At 50.7% G+C, this 18,273-nt stretch overlaps 6 protein-coding genes across 6 annotated transcripts; 3 read left to right on the top strand and 3 right to left on the bottom strand.

Annotated features, from left to right (window-relative positions):
- Positions 1-701: 701 nt before the first annotated feature.
- On the bottom strand, positions 702-2,629 carry STEHIDRAFT_156078 (uncharacterized protein; the record flags this gene model as incomplete). The annotated part of the gene is made up of 5 exons (XM_007303333.1): positions 702-831; positions 905-984; positions 1,083-1,139; positions 1,202-1,288; positions 2,609-2,629. The coding sequence occupies 5 exons, from the start codon at positions 2,627-2,629 to the stop codon at positions 702-704; spliced, it is 375 nt and encodes a 124-aa protein (XP_007303395.1).
- A 1,060-nt stretch (positions 2,630-3,689) lies between these two features.
- STEHIDRAFT_110391 (uncharacterized protein) lies at positions 3,690-6,870 on the top strand (the record flags this gene model as incomplete). The annotated part of the gene is made up of 9 exons (XM_007303332.1): positions 3,690-3,757; positions 3,826-3,887; positions 3,953-4,115; positions 4,171-4,304; positions 4,366-4,709; positions 4,769-4,819; positions 4,879-5,071; positions 5,137-5,280; positions 5,309-6,870. The coding sequence occupies 9 exons, from the start codon at positions 3,690-3,692 to the stop codon at positions 6,868-6,870; spliced, it is 2,721 nt and encodes a 906-aa protein (XP_007303394.1).
- Positions 6,871-8,877: 2,007 nt separating this feature from the next.
- On the bottom strand, positions 8,878-10,185 carry STEHIDRAFT_146629 (ribosomal protein L34e). Its single transcript, XM_007303331.1, has 5 exons — positions 10,133-10,185; positions 10,027-10,043; positions 9,727-9,893; positions 9,392-9,495; positions 8,878-9,269 (listed from the first exon to the last, which is right to left on the bottom strand). The coding sequence occupies exons 3-5, from the start codon at positions 9,883-9,885 to the stop codon at positions 9,185-9,187; spliced, it is 348 nt and encodes a 115-aa protein (XP_007303393.1). The 5' UTR covers positions 9,886-9,893; positions 10,027-10,043; positions 10,133-10,185; the 3' UTR covers positions 8,878-9,184.
- Positions 10,186-10,534: 349 nt separating this feature from the next.
- On the top strand, positions 10,535-12,147 carry STEHIDRAFT_167945 (uncharacterized protein; the record flags this gene model as incomplete). The annotated part of the gene is made up of 5 exons (XM_007303330.1): positions 10,535-10,829; positions 10,917-11,122; positions 11,182-11,267; positions 11,331-11,600; positions 11,700-12,147. The coding sequence occupies 5 exons, from the start codon at positions 10,535-10,537 to the stop codon at positions 12,004-12,006; spliced, it is 1,164 nt and encodes a 387-aa protein (XP_007303392.1). The 3' UTR covers positions 12,007-12,147.
- A 318-nt stretch (positions 12,148-12,465) lies between these two features.
- Positions 12,466-14,498, top strand: STEHIDRAFT_120832 (uncharacterized protein). The gene is made up of 5 exons (XM_007303329.1): positions 12,466-12,566; positions 12,722-12,875; positions 12,957-13,053; positions 13,166-14,213; positions 14,332-14,498. Exons 1-5 carry the CDS (start codon positions 12,544-12,546, stop codon positions 14,477-14,479), a joined length of 1,470 nt encoding a protein of 489 aa, XP_007303391.1. The 5' UTR covers positions 12,466-12,543; the 3' UTR covers positions 14,480-14,498.
- Positions 14,499-15,179: 681 nt separating this feature from the next.
- STEHIDRAFT_156073 (cytochrome P450) lies at positions 15,180-17,726 on the bottom strand (the record flags this gene model as incomplete). Its single annotated transcript, XM_007303328.1, has 13 exons — positions 15,180-15,357; positions 15,417-15,428; positions 15,512-15,536; positions 15,587-15,597; positions 15,656-15,757; positions 15,845-16,011; positions 16,085-16,284; positions 16,374-16,654; positions 16,709-16,887; positions 16,975-17,072; positions 17,160-17,295; positions 17,406-17,506; positions 17,600-17,726. The coding sequence occupies 13 exons, from the start codon at positions 17,724-17,726 to the stop codon at positions 15,180-15,182; spliced, it is 1,617 nt and encodes a 538-aa protein (XP_007303390.1).
- Positions 17,727-18,273: the final 547 nt, after the last annotated feature.

Here is an 18,273-nt window from a genome sequence, read left to right as displayed (position 1 = left end):
CCGAACGTTCATGTGTATATGATGCTTTATTTTTCGGCCGGTCCTTTCGAACAACGACAATTATATTGAATGCGTGCAGTCACTGCCTAAGTGCCGCACCGTTCGCGCCTCCTCCAATCACGTCGAATAGGTCCAGTACTTAGTTGGATCGCTGATTCTTATATGTACTTTCAAGCGTGTATCACGAGCACTGTGATCTCATTACGCATAGTGGCTTTACCACAAGTAGGGAGATTGTACGGCATAGGGAATGAGAATACGAAGCCTTTGTTCTTCCGGAAACGGGACACAACACGTCTCGCGTCGCCCAGTTTTACCTCTCACATTCAAGAAATGTGTCTCAGCCTCTGATTTGGCACTGCGTCGTCGTTATGTCCGCTATATCACTATATTCTGGAGGCATCATCAAAGCAGCATCTGCGGCCCGCGACTCAACTCTAGATCGCGTGCAAACCAAATGAGCCCGCACAGCTAGTTTCCACCTCCTGTTCAAGACGAGGATCGCAAGCGCACAGAGTTCGAGAGGCTTAACAGCATTATCTGGCTCACGCATGGTAATTGCATGTGCGTGGATGCGTGGGTACATACATAGCGGCGGCGACAATAAACGGAGGGACTCAAAACAAGGCTGGCATAAAGGAAAGACACAGGGAACAACAACAAAGAACATTCTACTTGCGTTTCGTGGATTTCTGCTGCGACTAGGTGTCCGTCTTGACGACCTTGGCCTCCTCGATCAAGAATGCGCGAACAACCCTGCATGGGAGGACGAAAGGATGAGCACTCGAACGTAGGACAGGAATATCAGAGAAAATGAGACGGGCGGAAAGCCTGAGGGTGAAGACGAGGGAGTACAGATGAGTGAGTAGGGACAATGTACCGCGAACGCACGCAGGTGGAGCACCGCGAGCCACCGTACGCCCTGCTGACGGACTTCTGCGTCTTCGAGATGGTAGCGTATTGGCGTGGGCGAAGAGCAGGGACCTATATACACGCAGCAACCACCTGGCAATATCCCACATGCCACCAAGCCCATCCGTCAATCGTGACCAGCCGTCCCAAATGAATAATCGACAACGCACCATGGAGTCCAACCAATAACCCGTCTCGCGTCCCGTCCTAAGCCTCCAACACACAAACTATCCAATAGTTAGAACTTGACTCGTAAATTTCAAGTATGTTATGATGAAATGAGACGCACGTTAGCAAGCTTGAAGTCACAGTCAGAGCACTTGGGAGCGGTGGAGAGCTTTTTGACGTGTTGGTAGACGAGAACACCACCGGGGGTCTTGACAACGCGGCGACGGTTAGAGGTGGTGTTTTAGGGCTGGCGCTTGTGAAGGATGACACGTTGGGTCATTGTCGATTCTACGCAGCACTCCATGGTCTTTGGGATATTCACAGGGTCACAAGAGGTTTAGGCAGTCAAGGCCTGTGCATGAGACACAGCACACGATCCTCTTTTCTGCCACCACAGAACAGATATTGCCTTTGTCCGGACGAGTTCGGAGCTCGCAGAACAAAATTGATTTCGTTTCTGCCGGTGCAGAGAACTGGATCCGGCTCTGTGAGAGGTCTACGACAAGATACCTGAGGGCTATGTGGGACATATAGAGGCCGAGAGGGTGGAAGCAAAGCTTTCCGGCTCGGCAACAGACCTAATCCAGGAGTAAGAAGCGAGCCGCGAGAGCGAGTAAGCCCTGGCAAACACCAAAGCTTACAGAGAGGTTTGACGTTGTCGAGCATGGTGCCAAGAGACTTCCGAGCTATACGAGGAAATATAAACTGGGAGCGGCGGACGAGTGAAAGAAGGCCCTCGAGAGAATCGGAGAGAAGAGCGGCGACAAAAGGTGGCGACGTTGTGGCACTGGCAGGAAACGACGAACACGTGAGAAACCCTCCGCCGCTCGTTCCTCGCATACCCAATCTTGCGAAGGAACGATTCAGCGTCTCATACCGTCTCCCTTTTGCTCAGCCTCCCAGCTTAGTCTAATTTTTTCCTCCTTCCTAACCATAAATATTTCACACAATGCTCACACCTAGATCCCACTCCCACCGCAAGCAACGCCACCCGTCTGGACGAGGCCAGTATATTGGAGTCGACTCGTCACAAACTCGGTGCCCTCGTATCAACTAACAGGAAATCTTGCTCAATGCTCTGGGAGGCTCTGGGCTGCTCCTCTCGGAGGCTGTTGTTCTACTTGGGTTCTCATTGCTGCGGAGAACTCCTTGAAGAATTGTGGCATGGTCATAATGGATCTAGACTGTGCGTTTTAGTTACCGTCTCCCTCTGGCCGCGCCTGCTGACGTCCTGACGCCGGTTGTGTGACAGGCACGTCGATGGATCTTCAGCACATATTTGCTCGATAGAATGAGGCCAACTATATAGACTTGGGAAGGAGAATAGTGGCGGAGCAGGACATGGACCAACGGGAAGGTGAGTTCTTTCAGTATCTGTCATGGCATGATATGGCGGTACGCAATATCTCAAAAACGATGTTCTCACTGCTATGCGGTGCTCAGAAGTACGCAAACGCGTCGATTGTTCGTGCATTCCTACAAGCCGTACTTGATGTTCTGTGTTCGACTTACGAGTCACACAGCGTACCTCCTCCGCAAGCTTCGCCATATGTGCTACTATTGCATACGACAGTCCGATTGTAGAATGTACAGGAGCATCGCTGTCTTGAATTGTGATTCCGACGGTTCCGACTGTGCGTGGCCTAACTTTTCCCTCGCATCAACAGCTACAGCGGTCCACATCGTCATGCGTGGCTGTAGAGGCATTTATATTATGGGACCAGCTATAACACATTTAGAACTCTACGCACTAGTCTGTTCCTAGCGACTCTTACTCTCTTGTCGCTACTTCTCAACGCACCTACCGACCACCTGCTAGGCTCACTTGAACATATCTGGCCTTTATGCTCCATCACCGTCTCCCTCTGGCCTTGTGATACTCGTATACGATAAAACGTGCTTTGAAGTACGAATATTGCGAACTGTCTTCTCCGCTATCCTTTATAGACTTTTGTGAATCTCGAGCTGCACCTTCTCTCGAACCAGTCAGGTGGGCTGATATGACGCTTCTCCAGGGTTTATTGAATCATCGTTTATGCGTTTCTTGGGGGACTCCCGAAGAACGTATGGGACATTCAGTCCAATCCGTCGACGGTCGAGATCTCCACAGCCATAGGCTCTCCCAACAGGAAGGAACATTGGTCTTGTGACCTCAGCATCCGATATATCAGGCGTCATCGAACAAACTACTTGCTCTGCCTTGTCCTCTCACATAGCTGGCAATTTGCGAGTTCGCCATACTGGCGAGACGAGCCCTCTACTGTGTGCATCCCGTCATACGCCTTGACCTGGAGCAATCAGGGACTCAGTCTCGCGTTCTTCTAATCTTCGCACTGAGCTCTCTTCTATGGCAATCCTCGTATCCTGATGCACATTCATCGTTTCGTATTTTGCCTGAATGAAGTTCGCCGTTTCTTATGCTATTTTAATTAGCAGCAGTGTAGTTTTGGACTGCCTGACAAACACTAAAATATCCTGAAATAGAAGACTTGACGCCCAGTCTCCGCTTTAGCAGGTTGAGGCAGTACTTACACACGAGTACACGCGCTGGCCACACACCCGCACACACACTGCCCTCTACCCTCCTCGTCTTCTCTCCAACACTCACTATGTCCTATCGAAGGCTCTACATGTTGTCCAAACCCATGTCTCAGAGCGAATCTGCCATCGTCGCGAAGTGAGTTCGCTCTATAGTCTTTCTGTGAAGCCTTACTGATACTCTGTACTGCACTATCGATTGGATAGGTCGCAACACCTTTCGCCCCAGAGTGAGGGAGGAAACGACGGGTTCATAGCCATCCTTTCCAGTAAGCTTTGCCCCTCCAAGTTATCATTCGTACTCTATGTGCTCATATACTCGGTCTTTATGTAGATGTTGTGGTAGTGTCAGGTCTAGACGAGAAGAAACAGCCGGACACGTGCATTGAGGTCGTGATCTCCAGAGCACCGTCACAGAAGTCCGAGGCGCAGAAGGCGAAGGTGATCAAGAATTCAGCACATCCGAGATGGCTCGAGGGTGATAACAAACTGACAGTGTACGTCTTATCTGGAGATCAACATTGACAACCCTCTTTAACTTTGTTTTTCCAGAATGAATCTGCGCCCATCCTCGACCATGAGACTGAGACTTCTGCGTAGAGGTCTTTTCCACGGAAGAGTCCCTGGCCTGTCCTTAGATCTCATGGGAGAATACGAAACAAAGGTGGTTGATTTCGCCTCAGAAGGTACACCCTCAGTCGTCGTTCGTTTCTGCACTCGAAGTTGAAGCTTGAAGGACGGTATCAGATACTGCCGGGATCGAATTCCTATTGAAGCAACCCAGCGTCGATGATCCACTCATCAAAATGTCGATTTGTGTTACGATTACCCGTGCGACGCCTACGACCATCGCCGATCTTGGCATCGACGACGCCTCGTCACGCCTCGCAAATGCGTATCGTGCTCTCGCACGCCGACAACTTGGAGAGAATGCCTCTTCAGCCTTTAGAGCGGCCGATGACATCGTGTCTGCCGGATCAGAGGCCCAAGATGTCGTCGACGGTGCTCAGGCGTTGAGTGGTGAGCAGATCATCGGGGGCTTGGTCAGTGCATTGGATGCTGTGGTGAAGATCGGGGACGAGGTCTCTGCGGTATGTACCGGTACCAAAAACTCCATCATAATGCTCCGATGGCTTACATGGCTCAACAGACGCATCCAATAATCAAGATCGCCTGGATTGCCATCACCTGCGTCTACAAGGTGAGTGAACTCTGGGTATGATGTAAATCGCCGTGCCTAAAGTATTTGTCTTCTTCCAGACTGCCAAAGCTCAACAGCAAATCGACGAGGACTCTCGGCAACTTGTGGAGGACCTCTCTTCGCTACTGGCGTATGCAACGGTGTGTCGAGATCTTCCTTCGGTGAACGGGGAAAACATCGTAGATCGTGTGTTTGCTTTGACTAAGGAAGGGGCTTGTCTCATCGATGAATCTATGGCATATAATTTCTTCGGTAAGTCACATGGTTTCCAAACACCTATTCAGCTCGTATATCTAAGTCTGAAATATAACAAACAGGGCGCGCCGCCCTTGGGACTGTGAGCGGCATCGAGGGGCGTATCAAGAATTGTCGGAGCAAGACCCAAACGCTAAAAGAAAATTTCAATACCGCGGTGGTAGTGGATACACGAGAACGAGGCGAGTCAATGCTGCATCTCAGATGTTTCTCATGTCTGAATATGTGTGACAGTCAAAGCTCTTGAAACAGAGGCCTTAGTCGGTCTTCCCTATGCCAAAGGTGCTCATTGGAATAGGAACCTCGCCTGCATGGACGGGACCCGAACGACTCTACGCCAGAAGATTCATTCATGGCTGGATAGCGACAGCGCCACGACGAATATCTTCTGGCTGAATGCTCCTGCAGGAGCAGGAAAAAGCGCTCTTGCACATACTGTCGCTCGCGATGCAAGCGAAAAGTTTGATAACGTGCTAGTCGTATCGTTCTTCTTCGACCGCAAAGTTGATGAGCGGTGCAATGCGCGTCTCTTTGTGGGCACTTTGGTACACGATCTAGGCATCCAAAACCGTCATTTCCGGACAGCTGTTCTCGCTTCCCTGCAGGACAAACCTAGCCTTGCATATGATCAGCCTGCAGAGCAGTTCACTCTGCTCATTATGTGTCATGCCTCAGCTTTCACTAGTCGCCGAGTTCTCATTCTCATTGATGCTCTGGACGAATGTTCGGGGTATAGCGGCGATTTCTTGACCATTCTGTGCGAGCACGTTCCCAAACTTCCATCATCATTTCGGATCCTCTTGACCTCCCGCCCCGAAGATATACTCATGCGCCACCTACCAAAATACTCGCATGTCTATACGACGAGCATTGAACTTAGCTCGGAAGAGAACCACTCCGACATATCAGTATATGTATACACACAGCGGCAGAAGATTGCTTCCTATAGTGAGTTGGGGCCCTCATGGCCCGCGGACGAGCAATGCAAGGCTTTGATCAACAAAGCTGGAGGTCTCTTCGTTTGGATTTCGCTGGTCATGGACTTCATCGGAAAGTACAACATGCGAAAAAGAGACAGGAAAGAAAATCTAAAATCCATACTCTCGCAAGATGTCACAAGTCTCACACCAACAAAAATGATGGATGAGCTGTACAGCACGGTTCTCTCTCCCCATGACTGGACCAGCAAACAATTTGTGGAAGACTATCGTCTTGTTGTTGGCGCAATTGTTGCCACAAAGGAGCCACTTTCAAAGAGGAGTCTAAGGGCTCTCTGCGAGGATGATGATAATATTGTCGACGACACACTCTCTGTCCTGTCACCTTTGTTTGTCATTGACGTCGACGACGACGACAAACCTGTCCAACTTCTACACCTCACACTTCACGAGTTTCTGACTGATCCTCTCCGATCAAAGGAGTACTTCATCGACGAGGCTGAACATTCCCGCTCCCTTGGGCTTCGATGTCTTAAACTCCTTGTAAATTCGCTTAGCAAAGAAATATCTGGACTGGGTTGGTCGTCATCCTGGGATGAATACCAGTACCGCCCGATTCCAACCATCCGAGTCCCGAATGCCGTTGCATACAGCTGCCGCTTCTGGATAGATCACATCACCGATACAGCAGATGAAGCCTGGGACAAATACCTGGATCCTCTTGACACATTCTCGCCATGCCTTATTTCTTGGTTAGAGGTTGCAGCTGCGCTAGGTGAATTTCCGGCACTGGATAAGTTGCGGTCCTGGGCTACGGTATGTTTTTACCTTACTTACTCTCTTGGGCATGGATTCTGACAAAAAGTCTCAATAATCAAATTAGATGATTCTTCCTTTACAGACCTCTTCATTTGGGCGCACCCTCGCATCCAAAGAGGTTGCCTCATCTCTAAGGACATTGTCAAATCGTCTGAGCGATGTCGGGCGTCGAGAGGACGCTCTGAAAGCAATTGAGGAAGCTGTTTATATCTACCGACCGCTTGCCAAGGACCGTCCCGAGGCATATAATCCTGACCTGGCCGTGTCTCTTAACAATCTCTTCAACTCGCTTGGTGATGTCGGTCGTCGAGAGGAGGCTCTGAAAGCAATTGAGGAAGCGGTTGATATCCGCAGACAGCTCGCCAAGGACCGTCCTGAGGCATTCAATCCTGATCTTGCCATGTCTCATAACAACCTATCTAGCGTGCTGACCGATGTCGGTCATCGAGAGGATGCTTTGAAAGTGATTGAAGAAGCGGTTAATATCCGCCGACAGCTCGCGAAGGACCGTCGCGAGGCATTCAATCCTGACCTGGCCGGCTCTCTTCACAACCTCTCTACCGGGCTTCATGATGTCGGTCGTCGAGAGGATGCTCTGAAAGCAATTGTGGAAGCGGTCAATATCCGCCGACAGCTCGCGAAGGATCGTCCCGAGAGATTTTATCCTGACCTGGCCAGCTCTCTGAACAATCTCTCTGCCAATCTTACAGATGCCGGTCGTCGAGAGGACGCTCTGAAAGCAGTTGAGGAGGCGGTCAATATCTACCGACAGCTTGCCAAGGACCGTCCCAAGGCATTTAATCCTGATCTGGCCCGTTCTCTTAACAACCTCTCTAATAGGCTTAGTGATGTCGGTCATCACGAGGATGCTCTGAAAGCAATTGAGGAAGCAGTCAATATTTACCGACCGCTTGCCAAGGACCGTCCTGAGGCATTTAACCTTGACCTAGCAATGTCTCTTAACAACCTCTCTAACAGGCTTGGTGATGTTGGTCATCGAGAGGATGCTCTGAAAACAGTCGAGGAAGCAGTCAACATCTACCGACGGCTCGCCAAGGACCGTCCCGAGGCTTTCAATCATGATCTAGCTAGATCTCTGTACAACTCTTCTATCGATTTCTCGAGACTCGGCTTGAAGGAAGACGCGTTACGAGCCGCAAAGGAGAGCCTCGGTCTTTATCGTTTGGTTCACTCGCAGAGGCCCATCGTTTTCCGACAAGACCTCGTTGACGCGCTTGAACAAGTAGCGGACTGCTTGTCCGCCTCAGATCAGGACGAGGAAGCCTCGCAATATAGGAAGGAGGCAAAGACGCTGGAGGCAGAGTCTAAAGTAGGCCCGACGACGGTACAGCCCGACACAACCACTGAAACCGACGTGAGTTGACACCCATTCCCATCTTTCTGGTCGAGAGACCCTGGTCATTGAGGCGTGTGAAGTACAATATGCTAACCTCCAGTGTTTTATTGACATCGTCAGGGGTAGTCTCTTCTTACGAGGACGCTATCGGAGGATTCAGTCGGATCGAGAGAACCAACGTCGAGACCTGTAGATAGCATTAACCGAACGTTCATGTGTATATGACACTCTATTTTTGACCAGTTGGTCCTTTCGAACAACGACAATTGTAGTGAATGTACACTGTGTTAGATTAGGAGCCGGGACAAATACACCGTTTTGGAGCTCACGATGGCTTGACAGAGAGAAGACACGATATGACTGCCTAAGGACCACATCCCTCCGATCACTTCGAACGGGGCCAGCAATTGTCTCGCTCATTTCCAGACATAGTTGGAACGGTATATCACGACCGCTGCGATCTCAGTACGCACGGCAACTTTAGCACAAGCATGCAGTCTGTATGGCATAGGGAACGAGAACACGAATCCTTTGCTCTCGTCCCAGAAACGGGACACGACACGTATCGCATCAATCAGCACCGTGAACTCGGGTAGCCGCGAAGCTAGACAAGTGTACCACTCACATTCAAAAAGAATATCTCGGCAGAGAAAGGAGTTCTTGATTTAAACGGACTACGGCGTCGTCATATCAGCCATGTCATTGCGTTTATTTGGTATCATCAAAGCTTCTTCTACAGTCCGCGAGCCAATCTACAAGATCGCGTGCGAGTCCAACCAACCCGCACAGCTAGTTCCTAGGTCCTACCTCCCATGAAAGGCGGGGATCACAAGCGCAGAAAGTTCGGAGTGCATAACAGCAATATCTGGCTCAAGCATGGTGATTGCATGTGGGTGGCTGCGTGGGTGCATACATAGCGGCGGCGACAATGAACGGAGAGACTCAAAACAAGGCTGGCATAAGGGAAAGACACAAGGAACGACGACAGAGAACTGTCTACTTGCGTCCCGTGGACTTCTGCTGCGACTTGATGACCTTCTTGACGACCTTGGCCTCCTCGATCAAGAATGCACGAACAACTCTGCATGGGTAGACAAAGACGATGAGTATTCAACGTAAAAAGGAAAATCAAAGATGATGGGGTGGGCGGAAAGCCTGAAGGTAAAGACGAGGGAGTGAAGACGAGGGGGTAGGGACACGTACCGCGAACGCACGCAGGTGGAGCACCGCGAGCCACCGTACGCCCTGCTGACGGACTTCTGCGTCTTGGAGATGGTGGCGTATTGGCGTGGGCGGAGAGCGGGGACCTATATACACGCAACACCCATCCGGCAATATCCCACACGCCACCCGACCCATCCATAGATCATGACCAGCCATCCCATTGACCGATAGCACGCCGTAGAATCCAACCAGCCACCCAACCAGCCACCCAACCCATCCCAAGCCCACCACGATCCAATACACAAATCATCCCATATTCGTCAGAAACCGAGTCTGGGATAATTTCAAGAATGTGATGAGGGAATGAGACGCACGCCAGCAAGCTTGGAGCCACAGTCACCGCACTTGGGGGCGGTGGCGAGCTTTTTGATGTGGTGGTAGACGAGGACACCGCCGGGGGTCTTTACGATGCGACGACGGTTAGAGGTGGTGTTGTACGGCTGGCGCTTGCGGAGAGTAACACGTTGGGCCATTGTTAATTCTATATCGGCACCAAAGTTCCAGTCAGTTGAAAGCCCCTCGGAAGTGATCTGACGAGATTTCGGGGTGTGTGGTAGTCGTCGTCGACGGTGTGCAAGGTGTGGATGTATCGGAGTGTGGATGAAGTGGCTTACATGCTAGAAAAGAAAGACTGTACAAAATAGCAGACCGTCAGCACTTCTCCCATCTGCATTCATAGAGGATGTGGGACAATGTCAAATAAACGGGATAGCGACATACGTTGGGTCTTGAAGTCGTCGATGCCGGCGCCGTTGCTTGCCTGGGTGCTCTCCTCGATACTTTCCAAGGCGTGGGACAGCCACTCGGCGCGGGTGGCTGGTGGACTGTATAGTTCATCGGCTAACGCCGAAGACATTCTGCTTGAACGTGCTTACGTCAGTTATCTCTAATGGAATTTCCTGACCCGACAGAGTTCGACGCCGCCGACGACGACATCAGCGGCGAAGGCGGTGGCAATACTTTGCGAATAAATGTGATTTTTACCTCGCACGGATCCTGGCTTGCAGACTGATAATTCCCTGTCGCATCAATTGTTGTCCGCCGGCATCCCGCTCATAACTCATTACGTGTGGCGACGCGACCCACAGCGCTTGCCTTCGTCTCTTCACGTCGTCGTACGCGATGACCACTCGGCGCACCCGTACCGTCAACCCCAGCACTGCCATAACGACCTCAAACAACCCACCAACTTCAACTACAACCACACCCATCGCATCTTCTGATGTCGCCCCAATAAACAACGTGCCAGACCCTAATGCTCTGCCCGTGGCATATCCACCTCTGCTATTCTCTCATTCTTTGTTTTTGTTAGCTTTGGTGGTTATTTTGCCGAGATCCTCGTTCCTGATTCCGGTTATTGCAGAGAGTCTGCCGAAGAGGGATAGGGGACTGGACAGGCCGCAAGCCGCATGGTTGGGTACGTGCGCTTGACACGCTGTTCATGACCAACCTGTTTCACTGAATAAATCTCCTTTTTCATTGTACTGGTGATAATTGTATGTAGAACCATTAACTGCTTCCCCAACGCTCACTTTGTTCTGGTGTATCCTTGGCTCGGGCCTTCTCGTCAGTTGGTGGGCGGGATGGATGAGACAGTGGGTCAGAGAGGGACGTATGGGTGGTGGCGGTGGTGGTGTTGAGGAGAGGTTGAATAAGTTGGAGAAGGAAAAGGAGGGCGGTGAGGTGAATAAAGGGAGCGGGAAGGCGAGAGTAAGCCTCCTGTTTTGTGAGGCCGTGACGGTAACTAACTGGACTGGTTTGGAACCTAGGAACTCGTGAATGCGTGGATATTCACTCTCTACGTCTCAGTTTTCTACCATGTTATTCTTGTCCTCTTCGGGGCACCAATAACGACGTACGTTTCCTTACATTCTACGGTCCATGTCGCTCTTCTCTAACTTCGCTTACCTCCGCACAGTCACATCCCACAAACCTACTTCCTCTCCCTCCTCCTTTCTATCCTCACCTCTCTTACGCCTGCATATGCACTTGGCCCGCCGTCGCTCTCATCGTCCACGTTTGAAAGACTATCCCAGACAACCGTGTTTCCATTGTCGTTGCCCATCAGAGCAGCGTGTTTCCTGTTCGCTTTAGTCGATGACGATACTTTGAAGGGTAAGGAAGGGTCTAGCGCAAACGCGAGGGTTGTGAGGAATGATATGTGGGTCAGGTTATTCGCTGAGTTGAGGTACGTCTCGTCGTTCACCTTTCCTCTTACATCACCCTGACTATACATTCGCCTCTATCGTTTCTGATACTGACAATCACTTTCTATCACCTCAAATAGTCCCCAAACAGCCCCCTCAGCGGCCCTTCTTTTCCCGTCCTTGTCATCCCTCTCCTCCGCATGGCTCTGCACAATCCCCCTCGCACTCGATTGGGACCGTCCATGGCAAGCATATCCGCTCACGACAGCTTACGGAGCGGTCGTGGGTTACGTACTGGGCGGGTTGGGAGCGTTAGGGTGGAGCGGGATAAGGAGTGTATGGAAAGAGGTTAGAGAGGGAGAGATGGCGCAAAAGATGGAGGATACTGGGAACGTGAAGGGTGTGAAGGGCGGTAAGGTAGAGAAGAAGAAGGGAAAGAAGAATTAATGCGAGGGTGGGACGTGTGGGATGGTTGCAGTTGGACTGGACTTGGCATGGACTATATGATACCTTATACTATGGATCTGGATAATGCGTATGGCATATTGAGCGAGGTGTTGGAATGGGCCGAGTTGCTTACTCTTTGCTTGCGAGCCGTCTGTGCAACAATTTCAAAACTCAAAACTCGGTGGCCCTCCCTCGAGGAGGCTCGCCTGTATATCAGTGTAACAGTCTCGGCTTGATTCGTGCGCGCTTTCTCTCGCCCGAGCATCTTGAATCATGTAACTTATGATTAGATTCACCATTGGCTGAAAGCGTACGGCTTCTTGTGGCCCGCACATGTGGCGACCAATCAGATCCTTGCCACCCCCCGCCGATCACATTCAATCTCCGCCTCTCCGGAAAACTACCAACTAAAATCGTAATATCCGTCCCCTCTCGGAAACCTTCAAATACCTCGCCTCTCGCGCGCCCCGTCCACTTTTGACACCCACTTGCCCCCAAGTCTCCCGTCCTCCCGCTAATGTCAAGTTTATATTGCTCATGGAGAGTAAGAGCGCCCAGACGTATGTTTCTCTTCTCATTCTTCTTCTTCAGCGCCCTAGGCACCCAAATGGTCTATGCCGGAGGACACTTGTTGCTCAACGTCTCATCACAATTATAGGGACAAGTAGTTATAGTTGAATTGTATACTGACTACTATTATCCTGAACGTCAATAGATACGAGGCGCTTCAGGCCTTCATACAATCGCAGAAAACCCTCCTCGCACGTACCCAATCGGATATCCAGCGCCTCAGGGGGTTAAGAGCGGACGCCAACGCGGCGAACTCGAATTCGGAACTCGAGGGATTTGTTGAGAACCTCGATGACAAAGTGCGTTCAGTCTCCAGCTCCTCCGCCGAATGCAGCGGGACCTTGTCCATTCACTGACCACCAATGAATTCATGGTCTTAGTTGTGCGAAGGCGAAGGTGTACTTGAACTCAGCGAACAATTGAATGTCGCTGATACTATTACGAAGGACATTGACTGGCCCCTCTTCAAAACGTTTGGTACGTCTCCCACCTTCGCGTCCTATATCTCACAAGAACTTTCGCCCCTTCCACCTCGCCATACCTCAAACGCTCATAAATTGACCATTGACTCCACATCTAAACTCCCTAGATCCGACGCCTCTACATACCCTCACCACAACTCTCAACGCTGCACACGCCGCCCATTCCTCACAACCCCTTTTCCCGCCCTCCGACTTCGACTCGGACGTCACGTCACACCTCCAACCCAACCGCTTCCCACTCTCACCCCTCCAACTATTCGTCCGCGAAGCGCGCGTGAAGATCCTCGACCCCGTACTTAACTCCCCGCTTCTCCTCTCCGCCCTCCAACAGTCTCCCTCCGACGACGAGTCCTCTTCGTCCCTCTCTTCCTCTTCCTCCGACGAAGACGAGGACGTAGACGAGGAAGCACGTGAACGCAGAAGGGCTGAGCGCGCCGAACGTCGTCGTATAAGAGAAGAACGACGAACGAAAGAACAAGAGAGGGCTAAGATTCGAGAGTTGAGGAAGAGGAGGATAGGGGAGGGAGGTTTGACATTGCCGAAGGCTAGTAGGCTTGGAGCGGCTGGCAGACAGGGAGGAGAGGAGAGTGGAGTGTTTGTGAGGCGAGATTTAGAGGACGAGAGTGCGGAGGTAGATATCTCCATGAATGGTCTGGCTGTAAGTGGAGGGTCTGGGAGTGGTGTGGCGTCTTCATCTAGTAAGGGCGTAGCGGTGGCTTCGAACATCACGAAAGGTTCCAGGACGAGCGGAAGAAGAGTTACGCTGAAAGTAAAGCAGGAAACATCGCCAGCCTCAGTCCCCTCGAAGTCGAAATTTAAATCGAGCACGACATCAAAACGGCGGCCTTCATCTCCTTTACCACAGCACGATACCCGTCCTTCAAAACGATCCAAAGTGAAGGCGTCCACCACTATTATTTCCTCTTTGTCTATGTCTGCACCAACGCCCACCTCCGCTCTCGGTGACTCTGATGCTTCGGATGGGGAGGTCGAACAAGATGATGATGGAGACGAGATGATGGTGGCGGGTAGCGAAAAGAGCAAGACGAAGAACGGTAAACCGCGGAATGAGACGTATAAACAAGCGTGGAGTGTCGAGGAGCAGCATCTCTTAGAGAGATTGTTACAGGAGATCCCGGACGGGGAGAAGAATCGGTACGTTTTTCATTTCGTCACGCCCATCTGTTTCCCCACTCTCATCCTACGCCTTTCATTTCTTGTATCTCTGTATCCCGTTGGCACCAACTAATCATCAATTTTCACGATTTTTTAGTTGGTCCAAAATCTCAAAAGCAATGAATGGGAGACGGACGCCAAGACAGGTGGCCAGTCGCGTGCAGAAGTATTTCGAGAAGTTAAAGAGGTTCGGTGTGGATCTAAAGGCGAACGGCGCGGGGACAGCATTGGTCCCCATGGATTGATCTCATTTGCTCGATTCTTCCGCTGACTTCGCTCTGTTGAGTGTTGCCGATGATGTGGGAATGCATACATACGAGGGCAGCCAGACTGCGCTACATCTCTCTGAACCACGGTCCACGAATGGTCACACGTAAAAAATAAAATGATGAGGCAGCAGAAGGGAAACAATGGCTTCTACTCCGTCAAAACAGACAAAGATCAGTCTGGAAGCAGTAAAAGTGCACCAGAAGACCACGAAGTCGAAGAGCTGCTGAAAATTGCGCCAACAGCTGCCCTCCGAGTCGGCCCAATCCGGAACTTTGTGGAGGACGGCGCGCCACTGAAGGTAGCCCTCAATCAGCGCTGGTTGCTCCGAATTCTTCAATGTCCGTTCATCTACGGGCATACGTGCTGGAGGACGGAAGCCCACAATTCTGTGCGTCTATGTTCACCCTGCGTACTCAATATTCGCTGCCACCAATTGTCACTGTGGACACAAGGCAGGGCCAACTGCCGCCTTGGTACTTGTGCCCGTTTGATCTTCAACATGCAGCCGATGCATTCGTGCGATACTAATATCACATTCATCGAAATCATTCACTCTCTTTGATGTGTACATTTACATTAACGCGTGCCTGGACTATCTACCAGTATGTCCCATCGAATTGTTCACCAACGAGCCACGACAGTTTCCTTACACCATCTTACTCTGAGGAAACGTTCTCACCGCACGCTCGTCACCTTCAGCCCCATCCAACCTCCAAGTTCTGGATGATCCTTAACCATAGGCATCATGATTCCCGTAGGCTTTCGCAAGATCACCATTTCCTTGGCGTTGTCTGGCAGGGCGAACTCAAAGTTCTCGATAAGGTCGGCGATCATGGCCTGCATCTCAAGGACGCTGTCGGGACGTCCAACAACATAAGCGTGTGCAGGTTTAATCATATATGAGTGACTTACGAGAATCTCCAGCTGGCGAGTTAAACGTCAGTGCACGAAGTGTGGTGGCGTAAGCAAATATGACCTTCGACTCATTTTCAGAAAATTGGGCTTACCCGATGCATGCGCGGAGGCCAGCGGCTACAGAGAAATCAGATACTATTCAATAACAAGCAAATGTGTACACTTACAAAAGTTCATCCTACGGTATACCATCGTCAGTCGAACTACCTTTATTCCGTCGAGACTAAGAAACTCACAAGTTCGCATACATGCCGACCGACACCTGGCTATCCTTATCCTTCTCAAGGAACCTTTCGGGCCTGAACGCATCCGCATCTTCGCCCCACACTTGCGGAATCCTACATTATGAAATGACATGAGAATAGTTCAAGTCAGTCCTGAGACATTCTGTGAGTGTTATGGCAGAGAGCTTCAAGAGGACCCACCTATTGTAGGCACAAATCGGGATCTGGATGTTTTGGCCTTTACTGATAGGTATCGCGGAGATTTGCTCCCCAGACTTTGTAGTGATGGGATACGCCAGAGGAATTACGTCGTCTCTACCAGCTGTGCGACCCAGATTCCAGACAATTGGATGCAACCGCATGCCTTCCTAAAATTCAGACCAAAGCTGTATCAAGTGCCTATGACCTCTCAAGGAAAGATGAAATATGTATGGTGCATACCTTCAAAACGGCCTGAAACATGGGCAAGACTTCGAGGTCGGTTGTGCTGAAATCACGATCGCCGCGAGCGGTGGCCTCTGCCCTGGCGACAGATAGCTCCCCGCGAATCTGGACCTGGTACTCGGGATGTTTGGCCAGCTCCCACAGAAGCCATGTGATAGATACCGCTGTGGTATCGTGGCCTGCCAGCAACAGAGTCGCTATTGGGGTGATGACGCGTCAGCAAATCTCGTCCGTGGAACGTAGAGCTCAAAAAACGCAGCACAAAGCGGTTGGGCGTCAGACTCACAAACTTGATCGACAACCTCTCGATCCGATAGCTTCGTCTTTGGGTTCTCGGACTTATTTGCCCTAAGAAGAATACTAATGATATCCTTCCCATTACCTGTCCCCTCGCTCTTCTCGACAAGTTCCTTGGCTGCGCCTCTCACATAGTCAAGGTAATGACGGAAGCGGGTGTATTCACGGCCTGGAAGGTAGCGGAAGGCATGGAGGAGGGCCTCCGGAAGGACGCACCATGTTGCTTTGAAGACCGTGTCAAATTTGGACGGGTAGAGGGTAGAATCGATGCTATGACAATATGATAAGTCAATGTCTGGGGTAGCAGGGACGGATGCAACTCACAAGAGGTTTCTGTACACGGCCGCGAGGGGACTGTTCGTGTTATCGAGTGCACCAAAATTGTAATCGAAACCCGCTTCACCGATGACATCGAGCGTCATACGAGAGATCCATTTCGTGATGTCAATAGTGGGAGACCCGGTGGGGTCGGATGCCATCTCGTCTTTCCACTTCTGCATCAACTATGTATGGGATGACAACACATCAGAGGACACTCGTACGTATACATAAAATCAAGAGGTCACAGAATGGGCCGAACAATGACATACCTTGGCAGCAGCCCTATGGAAGAGTGTCGCAAAGCCTTTCAATTGTGCTGCATCGAACGCAGGATTCATAACCTTCCTGTGGCGACGATGGTCCTCACCTATGATAATGGGATCACATACACGACCACATTGTCGACCTAAGTCAGCCCAAGGACAACAAGAAAGAAGGGCCATAAGTTACACACCCTCCGTCCAAACGAGTCCGTCGCCTGTGATAAACCGCACGATTGCCCTTATATCCTTGCGTTTGGAATAATGGTATCCTGATGTGTGCAGGACGTATTGCAGGGCCTTGGGATCAGCGAGTGTAAGGTATTCCTCCTGTCCAAAATGAACGACATCGTTAGATATGGAGAGTAAAACCATCACCAGCCTTGTGCGCGACGTTGACCACAGCCCAAGAGCATCAACCATTAAGGGGGGAAACATACGCCCATGATGCCCATCGAGCGCCAAGCTGTTCCATACTGGCGAAGCCACTTGAATTCGACGTCGCCCACTTCGTTCTGGTACCTCGTGTCTTTCTCGTTTCCTAAGACAGCGAACGACGAGAAAAAAGCAATAGACACACATGGTGAGCAGGAAGATAACCACAAATGAAATTTATGAAAAGATTCAGACGTACCGAGCCAGAAAGAAGTGGACGGGGGACCTTGTAAGTCTTTCAACGTCCGACGACGAAGGTAAGTTACTGCGATCTTGACGAACGCCAATAATAGGAGAAGCGAGGAGCCAGTGAACAGCAAAGACATGTCCGCCATCCTGATATTTTCTGAGGCAGAATCACTCAAGAACAATGGGACGATGAGGTCTGACTGAAGCATTTAAACGATACCATCAGCAACTTTCTTAGGGCCAAAGCCTATTCGTTAGGGCCGAAGTGTAAGACTGGTTCAGGTCAGCAAAGTCACGCAGCGCAACTCACCTACTTCGCATTGCCATAACCATCTTCCTATGGGAACGACATGGATGGATATAGATCGTCGAAAGAGAGGTTGTATGGCACGGCCCACCCGACAAGACATGTTATGGGTCAACAAGCCAATCAGCGTAGGATTCCGGACTCGAGGCATTGCCTCAGGGCACGTACAGTACCACGAGGGGAAGGAAGTTAGTGGGCCCGAAGTAGGAGGGGTAAGGCTCTGCCAGAAGCACAAAATGTCCATATCAAACAGCGATGCTGTATGTGAATACGTGTCAAGTGGTCTGTTTTACTGACGAAATTGACAACCAAAGGTAATATTGTCGATACCATTGGTCGTGTGGATGAGTTGCGCCTGGAACTCAGGTAGAGCTTTG

This window comes from Stereum hirsutum (genome assembly GCF_000264905.1).
Source record: "Stereum hirsutum FP-91666 SS1 unplaced genomic scaffold STEHIscaffold_6, whole genome shotgun sequence".
In the NCBI taxonomy this organism is placed as follows: domain Eukaryota; kingdom Fungi; phylum Basidiomycota; class Agaricomycetes; order Russulales; family Stereaceae; genus Stereum; species Stereum hirsutum.
Note: the sequence above shows the minus strand (reverse complement) of the source record. Positions and strands in the feature narration are given on the sequence as shown.

What these genes read in the sequence shown, in the direction of transcription:
- STEHIDRAFT_146629 (XM_007303331.1), bottom strand. Translation starts at nt 9,885, where the DNA reads ATGGCCCAACGTGTTACTCTCCGCAAGCGCCAGCCGTACAACACCACC. An exon ending in GTGGCTCCAAGCTTGCTGGC is followed by an intron (nt 9,496 to 9,726) that starts GTGCGTCTCATT and finishes GCGTGTATATAG; the next exon opens with GTCCCCGCTCTCCGCCCACG. An exon ending in TCCACCTGCGTGCGTTCGCG is followed by an intron (nt 9,270 to 9,391) that starts GTACGTGTCCCT and finishes CTACCCATGCAG; the next exon opens with AGTTGTTCGTGCATTCTTGA.
- STEHIDRAFT_120832 (XM_007303329.1), top strand. Translation starts at nt 12,544, where the DNA reads ATGGAGAGTAAGAGCGCCCAGAC. An exon ending in GAGAGTAAGAGCGCCCAGAC is followed by an intron (nt 12,567 to 12,721) that starts GTATGTTTCTCT and finishes GAACGTCAATAG; the next exon opens with ATACGAGGCGCTTCAGGCCT. An exon ending in CCGGACGGGGAGAAGAATCG is followed by an intron (nt 14,214 to 14,331) that starts GTACGTTTTTCA and finishes ACGATTTTTTAG; the next exon opens with TTGGTCCAAAATCTCAAAAG.